Source organism: Pseudonaja textilis, chromosome 13 (genome assembly GCF_049901715.1).
Source record: "Pseudonaja textilis isolate UNSWEBS1 chromosome 13, rPseTex1.2, whole genome shotgun sequence".
Lineage (NCBI taxonomy): Eukaryota > Metazoa > Chordata > Lepidosauria > Squamata > Elapidae > Pseudonaja > Pseudonaja textilis.
The window spans coordinates 15,638,455-15,655,105 of record NC_142002.1 but is presented as its reverse complement, the minus strand read 5'-3'; the positions used below and the strand labels follow the sequence as shown (position 1 = coordinate 15,655,105).

General features: G+C 42.4%; 1 protein-coding gene across 12 annotated transcripts in view; it reads right to left on the bottom strand.

Moving 5' to 3' along the window:
• Positions 1–39: 39 nt before the first annotated feature.
• MYO9A (myosin IXA) overlaps positions 40–16,651 on the bottom strand; it is an 89,173-nt gene continuing 72,561 nt past the window's right edge. For 9 of the 12 annotated variants that reach the window (XM_087941917.1, XM_087941918.1, XM_087941925.1 and 6 more), the window contains 17 exons: positions 16,352–16,464; positions 15,010–15,167; positions 14,097–14,305; positions 13,166–13,282; positions 12,073–12,261; positions 10,991–11,038; positions 10,440–10,551; positions 9,898–9,959; positions 9,274–9,466; positions 8,323–8,451; positions 7,277–7,382; positions 6,308–6,439; positions 5,906–6,029; positions 4,703–4,756; positions 2,766–2,968; positions 2,169–2,311; positions 40–1,841 (listed from right to left, as the gene is read on the bottom strand). In XM_087941917.1, coding sequence (XP_087798043.1) covers positions 1,354–1,841; positions 2,169–2,311; positions 2,766–2,968; positions 4,703–4,756; positions 5,906–6,029; positions 6,308–6,439; positions 7,277–7,382; positions 8,323–8,451; positions 9,274–9,466; positions 9,898–9,959; positions 10,440–10,551; positions 10,991–11,038; positions 12,073–12,261; positions 13,166–13,282; positions 14,097–14,305; positions 15,010–15,167; positions 16,352–16,464 — 2,580 coding nt within the window. In that variant the 3' untranslated portion in view covers positions 40–1,353. The remainder of the gene's footprint in view (positions 1,842–2,168; positions 2,312–2,765; positions 2,969–4,702; positions 4,757–5,905; positions 6,030–6,307; positions 6,440–7,276; positions 7,383–8,322; positions 8,452–9,273; positions 9,467–9,897; positions 9,960–10,439; positions 10,552–10,990; positions 11,039–12,072; positions 12,262–13,165; positions 13,283–14,096; positions 14,306–15,009; positions 15,168–16,351; positions 16,465–16,651) is intronic. The other 3 variants (XM_026709883.2, XM_026709884.2, XM_026709885.2) reach the window with 1 other exon arrangement.

Genomic DNA, 16,651 nt, shown 5'->3' with positions numbered 1-16,651 from the left:
TTTTTTTTCACAACATACAGGTGGAATGATCTATTGTCATACCGGTGCAAAACACGGCGACCGTTTATTGTTCCACACCGAAAAGATCCCAGAATTACTTCTAGTAACTCAAGCCTGGTCCTCTTCCTCCTCCTCCACCTCCTCCTTTTCTGGCTTAAATGTCCCACATTAATAAAGTCCCACATTGTGGAAAAAGAAAACAAACATAAAAAGTTATATTTACATTGAACTTCAGTAACCATAATACTAACAAACAGCTTCAAGTAGTCTCTCACTTTAAAAAAAAAAAAATGCGCCATGGTTTAATACTGATGTGTAGCAAAGAAAGCGATGTTAAATCATTTGTTAAACTGACTGATTTCAACAGCAGCCTTCCTTATGCTTGGGTTTTGCTTGAGTGGCGTTTTCTCAGCCGGTCAAGAAACTTAAGAGCTTGCTCAGGCTCCCAGCATGGAATCGGGCCAGAGACACAGTCAGAAAAGTAAACGCTTCTGTTCCCTAATACTTTCTTTTAGTCTTAAAGAGTCGGATTTTCTGCCCCAAGGGACAGGGCCTATGTTGCGATTATGGCTACTGGAAATTCGGCACAAATATTTGGCTTCGACCTACCTGGAATCAAACTGGCATTGGTTATTCTGACACCATCAACCCAAAAAGTTTAAACCAAGAAAACTGATTAGATAAATAACTCTTGTTCACAATGGAGGTGCACCTGATGTATCTTAAGAAGTGCTTGAGTGAAAAACGAGCATTTCCCACCACATCTGACAACGCCACAGAGTGCATTTAGAAACAGCCCTGAACAAAAGGGCTCCTCAGTCCCCTTCCTTGCTGTCGCTTCTTCTAGGAACTTCATTGCTTCTCAATCCCAGTGCAAAAACCTAACCCCAAAGTCAAGAGCGTTGACCCTCAGGATCAAAAACGCCTCTCTTGAACTCCGGCTGCCCTCCTAATGCTCTCAGGTGGCCGGCACAGGTTCCCCGGCCTGTTAAAAAAAAAAAAAAAAGTGTGTGTGTGTGGGGAAACGCCAAACCTGGTCCACCAGCCATCATCCCCTCCAGCACCGCTGGTTTCACTGCAAATCCCCAGCCTGACTCGTGGAGAAACGGCGGGAGTTCCAAAGGCTAAAGTCAGCTAAGGCCACAGCTAAATTCCTCCCCGCCACCGTCTCGTTCTGGATGGAAGAGGGAGGCTCCCCGCTCCTCCACTGGCAACGCGATGCTAGGACTCCAAGCAACAAATGGGGAGGAGATGCTGACTTGGGGGGGACGGGGGACAACGGAGCGGTAGCAGCAGATGGCACGCAAGTGGAGGGAAGAGGCGACGGAGGAGGTGCTTGCCAGGGCAGCCGACTCATACCATGAACTCGTTATTTCCTAGCAGCACCAGTTGCTGGGGGCTCATGTAATCCGCACCCTCGGGGTGACGCTTCCGGCCTGGCCCAGCAGACCCTTCTGGGAGTTCTTTGGCTTTAGGGGAGGAGATTTTCACATTCTTCAGTTTCTGCTTGCCTTTCTCCGGGTTGAATGTCCCTCTGGTGGTGAACTGTGGCCTGTCATCCAGGACCTTGGGGTGTCCTGGCGATCGCTCCAGCGCCCCAGCGTCCCCAGGGGGAGCCGCTCGATAGAAAGGCGATTTGGAATAGATTTGGAATCGTTTCCGCGTCACGTGAGGCAGGCAGGAGGAGGAGGAGGAGGAAGAAGGCGAGAGGGAAGGAGAAGAAACCAAGGAATCCACCGAGTCCACAGATTCCGGCTGCTTGCGCAGTTGCCTTCGGGACCGAGAGGTACCGGCCGGGTCTGTCTTGCCGGGTCTTGCTGGGTTGAAGGTTAAACTTCGGCCTGGTAGGGAAGAGATACAAGGGATGTTTAAGAGTGGCAGTTGGAATGCACTGAGAGAGATAATATTTCCTGGAATGAGCCCAAAGAAGCTCTCCTGACTTCCATCCATGGAATCAAAACATGGTGGCTTATTTGTAGACTGCTTGGAGGGGCGACATTTTCAGTAAGCGTTTTCAGAATATAGCTTGCCCTCTTCAGTTTCCTCACATTTGAGCAAACAAGTGTAAACTTTTAACTGCATACTATTACATCTACATTACTAAACGACAAACGTCCTGTACCAAGGACGATTCCTTTAGGATACCTTCTCCGATACATTTTATTTACCTGATTTGTCCGAAATAGCTCCTTCGGAATCAAAATTCAAGTTTTCAGAACTGTCGGCAGTGCCAATCGAAGCCTCGGACTCTAATGTTTCATCATCGGAGGCTCTGGGCTCCAGTGCTAGCATCTCAAAAGTTAGCTCTTCCCTGCAGGGAGAAAACACAAAATAAATGGGAAGAACTGGATGGAGAAAAAAAAAAACAGCAGAAGCTAGGAGATAAGAAATAAAGGATTATTAAGGTCGCGAGGGATCCTTGGGGCTCTCTGAGGTGGGTTGTATTCTTGAAGACGTTTCATTACCCCAACTGGGTCACATCATCAAGCTAGACTTCTAAGTTGATGTGACCTAGTTTGGGTAATGAAATGTTTGCAACAAAACAACCAACCTCAGAGAGCACCAAGGACCCGTCATTTCCACACTGAATATTCTCCTTTATTGGAATTAAGTTTATGCCCACAATATTCAATCTACATGTAACTTGACTGAGTATTTCTTGAAATGTAGCAGAGTCAAGTATTTCTTGAAATGTAGCAGATGGACACCCCCATCTAATTGGTCCAGCTACTTAGCCTTCATTGGTCCAGTTACTTAAGACTCACTTCTCTTTCTGCAGGCTTTCTATTTGCTCTGCCAGCACCTTCTCTTCCTGTTGCATGGCTACTTGCTGCTGTTCGGTGACCTCAATCTCCATGGCCTCCTCGCTGCTCAGGGCCTCCTCGGGAGCATCTGCCATAGAGGGCAACCGGACTCCCGCTGGGGATGTAGGGCTTGGATAGGTGCCTCGGCGTACACGCCCTTTGCCCTATGCATAAAGTAAGGTGAATGAGGATTGCGGCCTTCTATCCGCTTTGAAATTAGAAGAACTCATCCCCAGTATATGTATGAGACAACTAGCAAACAAATTTTCTTCAGATGCCTAGCAGACACAGATAGGACAGGAAACAAATATAAATCCAAGGGCATAGGGACTATTTTTGGAAGTCCTCAAAAATATCTTCGATCTATAAGCCAGAAGTCATTTCTGTGGATTTACTTTATAATAGAGTATTTCAGGTTGCCAGCATCAAAAAGTGGTGCAAAGAAGAAAACTGAATTAAAGTATTTTTTTAAAAAAACTTGTTTATAGCATCTTTTAGATTACACTCTTCTACTAGGACATTGGAAATGCTGAAATGTATGTACTGAATACTATTTAAATTAAAGAATCTCTCTAGGCAAGAAAAAAAAAAGAAAAAAGAAAGCCATCAGTAAAATATAATCCTGCTGCTTGTATTTTCCAGTGAAATTCTGTGAACAAGCTAGCAGAAGTGGATCACTGTGAATATCGGGAAAATTTATCTCTCTGGACACAGAGCCAAGAAATATCCCCTTTTGGTTCATCCAGATTCTCAAAGACCAATTATTCATATATCTGTCCTGGGGTACATTGCCATTTTAAAATAAAAAATAAAACTTTTAGCCCCTTCATACTTTCAGCAGCATCATGTTGTTATGTAAATCAGGGGTCTCCAACCTTGGCAACTTTATGACTCGTGGACTTCCAGAATTCCTCAAGCAACATGGAGTTCCTTCAGGCTGTCAGCCTCCTCTGGGAATTGAAGTCCACAAGTTGTAAAGTTGCCAAGGCTGAAGACTCCGGATGTAAATAACTCCCGGAATTGTTAAATCAATTTCAAGATTTTCCCTTTCTGGCTAAATCATATATTTTGGGATCTACCAGTATGTTTTGTTTTTTTTAAATCACAACTAAAATCATATTCAGATTTTCCTCTTAGAAACTTGAGGCTCTGGTTAGATATTAGCAAAGTTGCTTTAATGTTAAGCTTAGGCAGAGATTCTATGCTGTCTGACTCTAAAAAGGAATCTTTCTTCTATACTTTGTTTTGAACATTCAGTCAAAGGCAGCGCCAGAGTGTGATGGGTTTGTTTGCTGAAAATTGGAAAGGTTAGAAGCGGGGGAAAAACATATACCGAATTCCTGTTGTGCTTCAAGGGATTGTCTGTGGTCTTAATATATGAAATTGGTCTAGGCCAGAGGAAAGAATAAAGATACAGATAAAAGAATTGGGGAAAATAAAACAGGATTCCAGAAAAGAGCTCAACAGAACAGTTCAAGAATTCAAGAGAACAAATTCATGCCAAATTTCCATTAACTTTTCCATTTTTATTAAGACCTCATTCCCTTCTTTACTATAGTGGGGGGAGGGGGAAACACAGCAAGCAAAGATTCTTTTCTAAAGACGTTTTCTGTGCCAAACACTGCAGAAAACCCGTGTCAAAATGGACTCTCTTCGATCTTAAACGGCTACTTGTCTTCCTCCTAATCTGTCTAGATGAAAATGACCTTATATGCTTTTCTGTTATTGCAAGAAGAGAGGACAGCACCCGAAGAGTTGGAAATAAACACACACACACACACACACACGCTCACAATACCACACACAGTTATGAAATATGGGCCATGGAGCATGCAGAAGCGCTGGGATGGATGGCGAGTTATGGCGTCAGGTCAGTGGGTTGCAATTTGGATACATACCGGGATCGAACTGCGGGTTATGCTCATAAATCTAACGGCAATTAGTACAGGCTTCTGGATTAGAGAGGACAGGAAAAGGAAAGGAAAGGAGCAGGTTAGAGTGCACACGCCATCAGCTGACTCTGGGAGTGGCTGGGCATGGCGGTGAAAGCGGGCTCCTTGCTGAAGCTGCTAGAAAGCGCAAAGGAGCCGCAAGCCATTCTGCGCTGCGGTGGAGAAGAAGCAGGGGCTGCAGTTACAGACGGGCTCCCCAAGAGAGGGTATCCAGTAGCCCCCCCAGCCTCCGCTGGCTTTCAGCAATGCTTCCCTCGGCCTCCTATCCTCGGGTCGGCCAAGCCCCCACCTCCACGGACCCTGCAAGCTGGAGAGGAGGAAAACCCAGGCGGTTTTCTGAGCGGAGTAATTGCTTTTCGGGTCAGCCGCCTAGCTTAGAAGCATGCAAATTGCTCTGCATCTGATAAAAAGTTTGTAAGCGGGAGAGGAAGTGGTTTATTACAAAGGGCTCAGTGGGGGCCCCCCAGAGTGCAGTCTGCACATCATACCGTCCCCCCAGAGTGTCCCACGGGCACGTGCAGGTGGGAGAGAGGAGAATGGAAGCCTTTCCTTAAAGCAGTGTCAGATGAGAATACTGTGAGAGTCAGGGGAACAGGAGGGACTAATCACGGAGAAAAGCCAATTACGTACAAGCTAGAGTGGTTTGAGTTGGGAACTACAAAGAAACCTTCAAGAACCACGAGTTACCCGTACAAAGTAACCACAGAGTGATACCTGTAGCTTCGAAGAGCCAGGTATTAGTGCTGAAACCAAACTTTTTGCATTAAACTCATAATCCAAAACATATTAATCCATATTAAATAATTTGAAATGTGCAAAGAGTTAGAAAGATGGGAAGAAAAGGTTAGAGAAGGAGAGAAAAGAGAGAGAAAAGACAGGTATCGTTCAGTTATTATTATCTACACCCAAGTAAGTTAACTCTCACGCAGGGAATTCTCAGCTCCAGAATCTAGGCTAAGTACGGTATCAGGAGAGACAAACGCAGGTGATCTTCGTCCCAGTATTCCTCTGAACAAGGACACCCGTTATCAATTAATTGAAATAGAAAATGGGGAAGATCGGAGGATGGAGCATTGCCTCTACTTCTTCGTGAACTGGGATTATTAGGTCAGCCTGTCATGCAGCCAGCCAGTCAGTCCAGCCCCTTACCATGGACCTGCGGATCAAGGACAGACGGCTCTTTGCTTTGTTCTCTGCAAACTCCAGGCTGCTGATATCCTTGAGACGGGCCCGGTATTTGTTCATCTGTTCTATAACAATCAACTCTACGCAACTGAAAAGAGAAAAAAATCATTGAGAGGGAAAGTTAGGGCTTGAAGACCAGAATGTAGGCAATGTCTGTATAAAACCAAAACACAGAGACAAAGATTTTTTTTGCTGTGAATATTATAACTGAAAAAAAAAATGGAGGAATCAATCTATGCACGCAAACTTCTTCTTCTGGAATTTCCATTATTGTAAAATGTTCCTCCCCCAAACTACGTGAGCGACATCGGTGCATTTGAACTGGTCATGGTAGGCAGCAAGTATTTTATTTTTATTTTTAATTACCTTATGGTTTTACTGACATCCTGAGCGCTCTGCAGAGGGTCAGTGGTGTCTGGACAACGGAGAATGCAGGGAGCAAAGACAATGGCCAGAGCATTAGCTGACATTCGATTCGTTTCTTCTTGTAGAGCGATCCTAAACAACATCAAAATAGAATGGCAGTGAAACTTAACTACAGGTACTTGTAGCAACCCTCACTTGTTGCAAGGTGGGACAAACCCATAGAATCTAAGAAGTAACACAGAGGTCAAAAAAGAAAAAAGAAGCAGTGTGAATAGGTGGAATGAGACAACGGCCGATGTTGGGGAGCAGCAGCAATGCCAGAGTTTTAACTGTTCTTTCTGTCCTTCCCAGCCATTCTTTTCTCTTGGACAATAGATCTCTATGTGGCCTACTTTCTGTCCCATATATCTAAAACTAGTCCAAACCACAGTGCCAGTCTCTAGCCTAACGTTTCTCAACCTTGGAAGATGTGTAGACTTTGACTCCTAGAATTCCCCGGCCACCATTATCTATCTATCTATCTATCTATCTATCTATCTATCTATCTATCATCTTTTTTACTACCCAATCTTATCACTAAAAGAGAACTGAGGTGACCCACATGAAAATAACACGTCAACATAACAAACTGAAAGGACTATCTGCCCTCCAATTTGATTGTGGGGTTAAAAAGGACTTTTGCTTTGAGGTGTGTGCCTCGAGAAAAGCTTTTTGTCACTCCAAATAAGGTGTAGAAATCACTGGCTTTCCTGGTGGATTATAATAAGCATGATTGAAAGCCAGATGAAGATAGGCAGAGCTTAACTTTCCAAAGCTCTCTGCAAGTAAGCCTGTCTTGGCACACAATTCTGAAAACAGAACTAACTGCCTTTCAAGGTCTCACCAAAAGCTGAACGTGGGGATATATCTGCAGATAAAGCTGACATTCACAAGGAAATCTCTTTATATCCTTATCTTGGCTACTGATACCTGACAAGGTGAAAGATCAGACGTTCCAAGGTATTAAGATGGGTTCGGGAAAGCTGATCAATGACTGAGTAGACTCCGCGGATGGCCTCTTTCCTCTCCTGCAAACCTGCAGGAAACAAATTTCAATCATGAATGAAGGCAAATATACATATGCCAGGATAATATTGCAGGATCCAATCTGGGTTGGTCACTGAGGCCAGAGGTTTAAACTTCCGGTCCCATGTGACCGATGCAGATTGGATCCTGCAACATTTCAATCAATTCATCAGGACTGCGGCCTGCTCTGTCTCAGGAATGCGTATTTTTACAGCAAGCGAAACTTAGAGAATATTATATACACATCTAAACACACATATCTTGCAAGTCTGCTACTGCTCAGGATTTAAGGAATATTCCAGAAAGGGAACCTCTGAGCAAAGAGTCAGATTCTCAAAATACTTTTTAATATTTAGTTTAGTTTATTGTCATTGCACCTTGTACAACGAAATCAAACACCATCTTCAGTGCACATTATGACCATGAAAATAAACACAAACACACATCCTTCACACTCCACACATCGAACTGAAAACCCCTGACACCGCACCAACACTGCAATTTGCAGTTCAAGGGATGTTCTTAAAGAAGAATGCACTGGGAAATCCTACTACAACTCAAGGCAGAAAATGATTTCCACATAACTGAGGGGTTTGAAATATTTAGGTGAAAAATCAGGATATAATGTCTGGAAGGCAGAGAGTATAGAAGTGGAAATATTGGTTTAATTTGGGGTCTCATCAAGGGGATACATTGTATCGCAGTGGGATGCCTCAGTATACCATCCAAAGCAGATCCCTAGATTACTGTTTTCGGCTTCATTGTAAATAAAGAATTTTCACAGGTATTTAGGGTAGAAATATTCTCCGGGACAAAGAAAAGCAAACTGAAGAGATAGTGAACTAGAGCAGAACATAACTTTCCAAGCAGAAACAGACTTGTTTTTTCTCTTAGCTTTGCTTTTAATATTCCCCAAAGTCCTCCTTCATCTAGGTGTGATAACCCCTTACCCATGGCTCGCAAAAATTCTTCATAGAGTTCAAAGGTCATGAGAGGATTAGGCAAATCCCGCAGCCATTGCTTGAACACGCTGGCAATGACATGAATGTTGTAGTCATCGAGATTCACTCTTTCGATATCTGGTTAGCGGAAAGAATGAAAGCAAGAAAATTAAAAGCAAAGGATCAACAGCAAAAAGATACTTCAGCATGCAATCTGACATGTTGGTGCCAAGATAAGAATTAAATCATGGCCAAGATATGGCTTATGCTAGGAAGCTGGCTTGGCAAGCAGCAGGCCTGCATTTGGGACCTGGGCGTTGCCACAGTGCGGGGTGAGCTCCTGTCCTTTGCTCCAGCTCCTGTCAGGAACCTTAAAGTAGCCCCCAACTGAGCATACCCAGGGCAATGGTGATGTCACTGGCTAATCCTTCCAACCCAGAAGCACCTTGGTGCCTCCCACACAAGTGTGATGCGCTGCGCTGCGATGGCCTAGGTTCCTTAACCAGTAGTATCACTGACTGCAAAGGACAGAGTCAAAATTTTTGAACTTAAGATATAGGTTTATCCTAGCTTTTGTATCTAAGGGAGGACTAGACGTCATAGTTTCCCAGGTCCTAGTCTATCATTTTAATCACTACATCAAACTGACTCTCAAACACAAATCAAACATGAACCACAGCTACACATTAGCATTAGCCTAACGGAATTAACTACAGGTACTGTCTGAGTCCTGCTTCAGCACTGCCTAAACCCTGAGCTAAATCAAATTGAATACTGTTGATCACCAAAATACTAAACTTTCTGGCCATCATCTGCCTAAAGTTTCGGCATCTCAAAAATAAACTCTGTCATTGTGTCAGGCCAAATGCCCAATCATTTTGAGGGACCTGTGTGACATAAACACAGTGGGGGAACACAACTCTTCAATAATTCAAGCTCTCCTTCTCTAAGCCTCCTCACCTGTGTCAAGGCCCTGCCGTAATTCTTTGACCTTGTTTGTTGATCCAGATTTCCGGTAAATGCCCTCTGTATATAAAGCATGCATTTCTATGTAGCTGGTGAGCTTCTCAAACACGGTTGGCACAATCCGTTCTTCGCTGGTCAGGCGACAGAGTTCGACTCCAAACTGGCGTGAAGAAAGCTCTGGGTCATACTATAGGGACAGGGATAATGCAGTCAGTGTTACAAGCACATCAAAGCCACACTGTTAACATTCACAACGATATCCGCATGGGTCTGAAGCTGCTCAAATGCAAGGATCAGAACAGTCCTGCTTTAAGATTGCAAGCTACGCAATACAGAGAGCAACAGGCTTCGCCTTTCCCCAAGTCCTTGCTGACTTTGCAATCCTCCTGTACTTATAGCCCTACATGGGATTAGCACTTTAGTCATAATCTGAATTCAGAGCAGTGGAGGGAGGAGCAGGCAATGGGGCAACAGGAAAGTGTCAAGAGTAGAAATATGAATTAAGAATGGGCAGCTAGTTCGGTGTTTCTCAACCATGACAACTTTAAGATGTGTGGGCTCCAACTCTTAGGATTCCCCTGTATGTGTGGCATTCGGAAACAAGAGAAAACACGGTACCTTTTTGGAGCATTTTGTTGTAGTCTTCTGGCAGCATTTTCGGTGGCAAGCGTATTTGCACACTGGAATGAAGAAAAAATGTATTTGGTGTTGCCCATAATGAAATGCAGTGAAATGTTATTGCGTTATAACTTTACAGGAGCTGACAAGGAGACTCTTAACTGGATTTTGCTACATAATTAGGCTGTGGAATTTAGAAGGGTAACAGCTTCTCTTCTATGCAGATTCGGTACTTCCTATAATACAGCTTTCCTTTGGTTTCTTGGTTATAATTATAAATTAAAACAATAGTGCAGAGGTCTCCAAACTTGGCAACTTTAAGACTTGTGGATTTTCGCTCCAAGGATTCTATCCTGGGAGCTGAAATCCACAAGTCTTAAAGTTGCCAAGTTTGGAGACCTCTGCTACAGGGCAATACTTACTATCAGCCTTTCTCTATTTGGCAAGACATCTGAACAAAAACTAAAGGAGCTAACAATCTCCCAATGAAAGGAAATGTAAGAAAAAAAAAGAGTGCATGGGGATTAACAGTTTATACTTACATTTGCAAACAGCGGCCCTGTCCATAATCCATATCAAGGAGGAACAGAATTCACAATAGGTAGGGATGCTATATTGAGTGGCCTTAAAAATGTGGCCATTATGTTCTTCTACCTGGTAACGACAAAAAAAGCAATTTGACATTTAACAGCAGTTGAAAATAGACCTCTGAGTATTTATTGTACTGCACAAAAATTTTTTGTGTAACTGTTCTTTTTAAAAAAAAAAACTGGCTGGAATGCTGACTATTTCTCAGAAGGTTCAATAATGTCATCCATTAGTTCATACATTGACTTTCTACCCCATCTTTTGTTTCAACAATGAAAGTCTCTTACGGTGATTTTCAGATAACAAAAAATATAACACATCCTTCTTAATCAGACTTATGATTCATTCCATCCTGTTTTATCCTGTCTCGAAAACTGTCAAGCCTTCAGGAAGTTGATCACTGAATGCCAACACTGACACACCTGGACGCTGCAAACATTTAAATATACATAATAAATGTCAATGTAATTTGTTTCATATTAAAGGAGGAAGTATTTTGGCTTACTATGTCAGTTTCCTTCTTTCGCCTCTTCTTTCTTTCTGTTTTTGTCATCTAAAACAACAAGAGACAATATCAAACAGTTCAGTTTTCTTTGAAGACTTTGTTTCCATTTGCAAATTTAAATGTTTTCTTACATAATCTTTGTTTACAAAGCAAATCAAAGCGCTATTAAAATCAGATGGTCTGTTCTTATTTGCTTGTTCTCCTGACCAAGATATTCCGATAACATTCAATATTTCATTATATGGGAACTACTGAGACAGAACTGAGAGAGTTAACAAGTGTTAAGTAGAATCAGAATTCCGCTGTCATGGCTTCTGGCAGAAACAGAAGTATTTATTTGGAAGAAGATATTCATCTATTTTGTGTAAGTAGTAGAATGAGCTACAACTGTCCCTTTTACGGCTTAATACTAACCACTATATCTCTGCACACTTTTCCGTGCTGCTGGCTCTCTCCAACATACTTCAAGAACAGAAGCCTTAAAATATGCATGTACATGTAGACATACAGTTATGGTTTGTTCTGTAATTTCTTCACTATGGGCCTTTTTGTAACAGAATGGTACATACACATTCTGGTTACTTCAGATTATTCCTTTTCAATAGTACATTATATTTTGTGACCATAAAACGTTATGCAGGATCCAGTCTGGATTGGTCCACCGGCTCCACACCAATCTGACCCACCATGACTGGATCCTGCAACATTATCCTCCGTTCATCTTCACTCATGATAACACTTTTTATACATTATTGCAAGCCAGCCTTTCAAACTCTATTTGTCAATAACAAGAAGCAAGGAAATTATGTTGTGAAGCAACATAAAAAAAAAACTTTCTGAAGTAGTGCTAATGACCAAAGGACTACAAGGAATATAAATATTTCCATCTTCCACCATTCAGTCAGAACTGAGGAAGCTTCCTGGATGAGAAGCGAAACCTCTTCAAGGAAAAACAAAGTCCAGTTGCCTTTCCAAAAAGCATCTTTGGGACAAGGTAGCCGATTCTTCACAGGGCATCCAGAACACGGTCCTCCTGCCAAAGGGATGCAATATGAGGTTGTGGTTGTGGTGGACTAGTTTACCTTTGCAGCAGAAAAATCCAAAGGCATATATTCTGTCATGTATTCATCCAGAAACACCTTAAATGTATTGACCCAGACCCGTACAGGGGATTCCCTCCAGTTCCGCTGCTCAAGTTTCATGGTTTTCTCTAGAATCTGCTCAAACAGCGCATAGAGATCCTTGTAGCGGATGCTCTTCCCATCGCCCATCTATTAAAACATGGGAGAAACAACCGTGAATGTCTGGACGTTCCACAAAGGGGACAGAAATGTATTTTAAAAAAACATTCGTTCGCTAAAATAAATAAACATTAAAATCTAAAGAGAAACGTAAGCACGGTCCTGAAATCAAATAATAGAAAAGGCAGGCAATAATAGATAACCCTTTTGTGTGAAATGGTATAGGGTTTCCTGCCTAAGCAGGAGTTGGACTAGAAGACCTCTAAGGTCCCTTCCCACTCTGTTATTTTAATGGCCGACTGCCTAGAACTCAGCAGCACAAGCAGGGGTCTTTGCTTCGCTGCATGACAACTTAATGGGCAGGAAAGGTGTTGTGTCACAATTCTGGGTTCAAAGTATTACCTCACAGCAGTGTTTCTCAACTTCGGCAGCTTTTAAGATATGTAGACTTCAAATTCCCAGAATTCCCCAGCCAGCAAGGCTGGCTGGGCAATTCTGGGAATTGAAGTCCAATCATTTTAAAATGTCTCAAGATTGAGAAACACTGCCACAGAGTAAGCATGGCTACAGAGTAAGCGTCACTATATTTGGATGATGAGACCATTCTTGATCCTGCATGAAGAAGCATCTTCCTGAAATGTGCACGTTTGACTTTTTTGGCTCTGAGTTTCTTCCTCCTCCTTTATTTACAAAAGAAGAAAGAAAAGAAGACAGAAAAGTTCTTTTTGTTACATGATACACTATGATAAAGATAACGAGAAGAAGCAGGAACATCTGTAATAAATCTAGTTACGCCTTCTATGAAACCCAATATATTATCATTGTAAGTAATTATCTCCCCAAACATCAAAAGCGGCTTCTGTACAGTTCGGCTGCACTAGGAACTCCTGCCATTAGCACTTAATTTTAAAACATAAATAGTTATTTAACTTACTGCCAAAGCAGAAGAGTAGAAACTGAAGATATTTTGCCGGAATTCTTTCAAAGCTTTTTTAAATACCACGTCCACGAGAGTGTCCTTCTTACAGTCTTCACTATCCAAATCATTCATCTGGAAAAAAAATGAAATTAAGGCTGTTTTTCAAAACTTACCATGTGACAGATTCAGTGATGCAGATCAAACACACAATTTCCAGGACAGCAGTAAAATGGCTACATGAAGGCTACCCTGTTTTATTTAACGACCCGACTTTGGCTGTCCTGGGTCCAGATGTAAACAAAGCTCTCCCAAAGCAGTTACAGCAGTGACTTGCTTTATTCCCCCATCAGGCAGAACACTAAAATCCTTCCAGATGTTTCCATGAAGAATAAAAAGCAACACATTCTAGACTTATTCGGAAGCAAGGAGACTACTGGAGTATCAGCCGTGGTGGTGCAGTGGTTAGAATGCAGCACTGCAGTTCAATCCTGACCAGCTCAAGGTTGACTCAGCCTTCCGTCCTTCCGAGGTGGGTAAAATGAGGACCCAGATTGTTGGGGGCAAGAGGCTGACTCTGTAAACTGCTTAGAGGGCAATGTAAAACACTGTAAAGCAGTATATAAGTCTAACTGGTATGGCTAACTACTATTCAAGAATGAGAAGGGAAAATCTACCCTACTTATGGCTGGTATTTCATTCCATTTTAGCCTGATTTTTTTTTCTGCATTAACCTTCCCTTTTCTTACATGTGCTTTGTAACATCAAAGAACCAAGAGCTTTGAACTAAGCTTTGCTACTTCAGATACAAGGGTTGCTTGATAAACAGGACAAATGTATGGCAGATAAAAGCCCATCCAGATGCTTCCATCAAGTCCATCAAATCAGCTTACAAAGACTTCGTACTAAAAGTCAGCTCGTAAAGCTGCTGATAGAGTATATATGTCACCTTTTTCAAGAGGAACTCGTCCATGCTTTTCAAGTCACTGGCACTTGTTATGATCTGAAGAGCGTCGTTCTGCCATTGGGCAGGTTCCATAGTTACGTTGCTAATTTTCAGGCTGCGTTTTCGCTTGACCTTTGGAGACGGCTCTTTGTTTTCTTTACATTCCCTTCGATAGTTGCCCGACAGTTCAGGACTCCTCGGAGGACTCAGCTCTGCAGGTGCGAAGAAATACAAGTTTTACTCAGAATTCCCCTGAGAAGAACAAGCAGAGCTATCTTCCTAATCAGGAAACAGGAAAATTGGAAACGCTAAAGTCGCGACGCATCATTTCTTTAGCATAATGGAGAGAAACAGCTCGTGCACACATGCCTGAGATTCCCACCTTCACTGTAGGAAAATCCTAGAAAATTTAGGATTCCAGGCAAATTAGATAATTCAAAGGAGAACTCTGCTGGTGCCTGGAACAAAGACTTCTGACAATCAGTAAGGAGCAATTCACAAGCTATTTGGGTTTCTGATGAAGTGTAAAAGAACCAGAAGATTGTTTATACACTGGACATCACTGTCAACACAACGGACTGACCAAGCACTAAGCTGTTCTCTGATAAAATATTTTCTGTATTCACAACGTCTTGTGCACAAAGCAGAAGTCGAATTCTCTGATTCTGTTACATCTAACATAAGTCAAGCCAATCTTCATACTTCTGAAAGCCTGAATTACCACTTATTTTTTGTCTTTGCAATGCACAAAAGAAACACATTTAAATCTTTATCAGCTCTCTAGCTGACATTTTTTATTAAACCAGTGTTTCTCAACCTTGGGAAGCTTAAGGTGGGTGGACTTCAATTCCCAGAATTCCACCTATCTTAAACTTGTCAAGGTTAAAGAAACACTGTATTCAAACCACCAGTTTACCTTCTTCAAGCTGTAGACCTGGAATCATGTCTCTTCCTGGCGCATCTTGGTCAGGATACAGTTCCAGCAGCTCTGACTGGGTAGCAAGTTTCTCCCTGCTTAACTTCTTCTCCCCCTGCTTTCCTTTCCCCCAAAATCTCATCTTGGCTCTTTGAGGCCTAATAAAGGACAAATGGGAAGAAAGGTTTACTCAAGCCATGTTGATTATTTTATCCAGGTTTCTTTCCGCTCTTGCCTCTTAAGAAAAATAGGCCACAAATCTTGCTTACAATCAAATCTTAATTACCTGACCCATGCGGGCACTGCACTGGTTGTAAGTCTGAGGACCAGCTTCACAAAATTACTTTTTCAGCACCATCGGGACTTTGAATAGTTGCTAAACAAGGCTGTCACTAAGGGAGGACTAGTTGTAATGTTTTAATCAAATTATTTTCTATTATATATCATTTGGAACTTACTGATGGTCAGCATCCATGAGATAGGTGCTTTCCCCTTATCTTCCAATCAGGGTTTGTGTCTAGACCAGAGTTCCCCAACCTTTCCGGGTTGGTGGCCCAGAGCAGGAGATGATTTTGTGGGTGGGGCAAGTGCATTCCAGCAAGCCTCCACTCCAACCAATAACTCCGAGACAGACATCTCTTAAAAGTTCTTTTTATTTGGATAGTAACTGGCACAACTGGGGGATTCACAAATCTGAAAATTCCGGCCTTCCTTCGCAATAATCAAAAACTACAAATCCAACTCCTACACCCATCATCACACCACATGCCCCAATCACCATCCGTCCCAACTTAAGACTTCCCCTCACGTGTGCGCACAATAGCATGACCTTGAACTACAAAAAGAATGTTATTTTGTCTAACTACATATACTCCGAGAGATTCCACCCTCCAACTTTCCCAGGCTCAAAGTGTGGCAGCGTGGTAGTATCTGGTTTCAATAGGGCTTCCAAAGCTGACATGCACCAGCACCTGTGACGCCCAAGGCAACACTTGTGCAAGTGGGGCACGTGTGCGTGCATGCAGAGGCACGCCTACCGGCCGGCCACTCACACACAGCCCAGTGATGATTAGCCCGGGGCCCAGTAGTGAGCCACTGACCACAGGTTGGAGACCCCTGGTCTAGACTGAACAAAGATAGTTTGCTTTATCCTTCACTCCTTACAATTTCTCTCTTTCAAGCACTATAACTGAAATAGCTTATCTACATTGTTGGATGGTATTGAAGAGTAAACAGTCTAGTGAATTTTAAAAAAATTGCTAAGAAAAAGAAGCACTGAATTATGTTTGATTCACTCTTACTCTCTTTCCCCCCGCCCCCTTTCTTGTTGGAAAATTTATACCTTCTGTCCATGGCTACGATCTTCTGGGCAACTGGCAGCTTTCCAATCTCTCCTTGAGACATTGTTTTGTGAAGCTTTGCTTGGCCTTCGCTGGAGGCAGAACGCTGTAACATCTGCAATAATTTCAAACGTAACAGATGATAAAATGATTTGATATTCTAAGAAGACACAATCAAGCTATACAGTGCTTTCAATATTTAAGCTGCAATAAAAAACAAAACATTAGCTATTGCAAAGATACCTTTAATTTGATTGACTTCTCTTCTCCTTGTTTGGGTTATAGCCGTAGACTAGAAGATG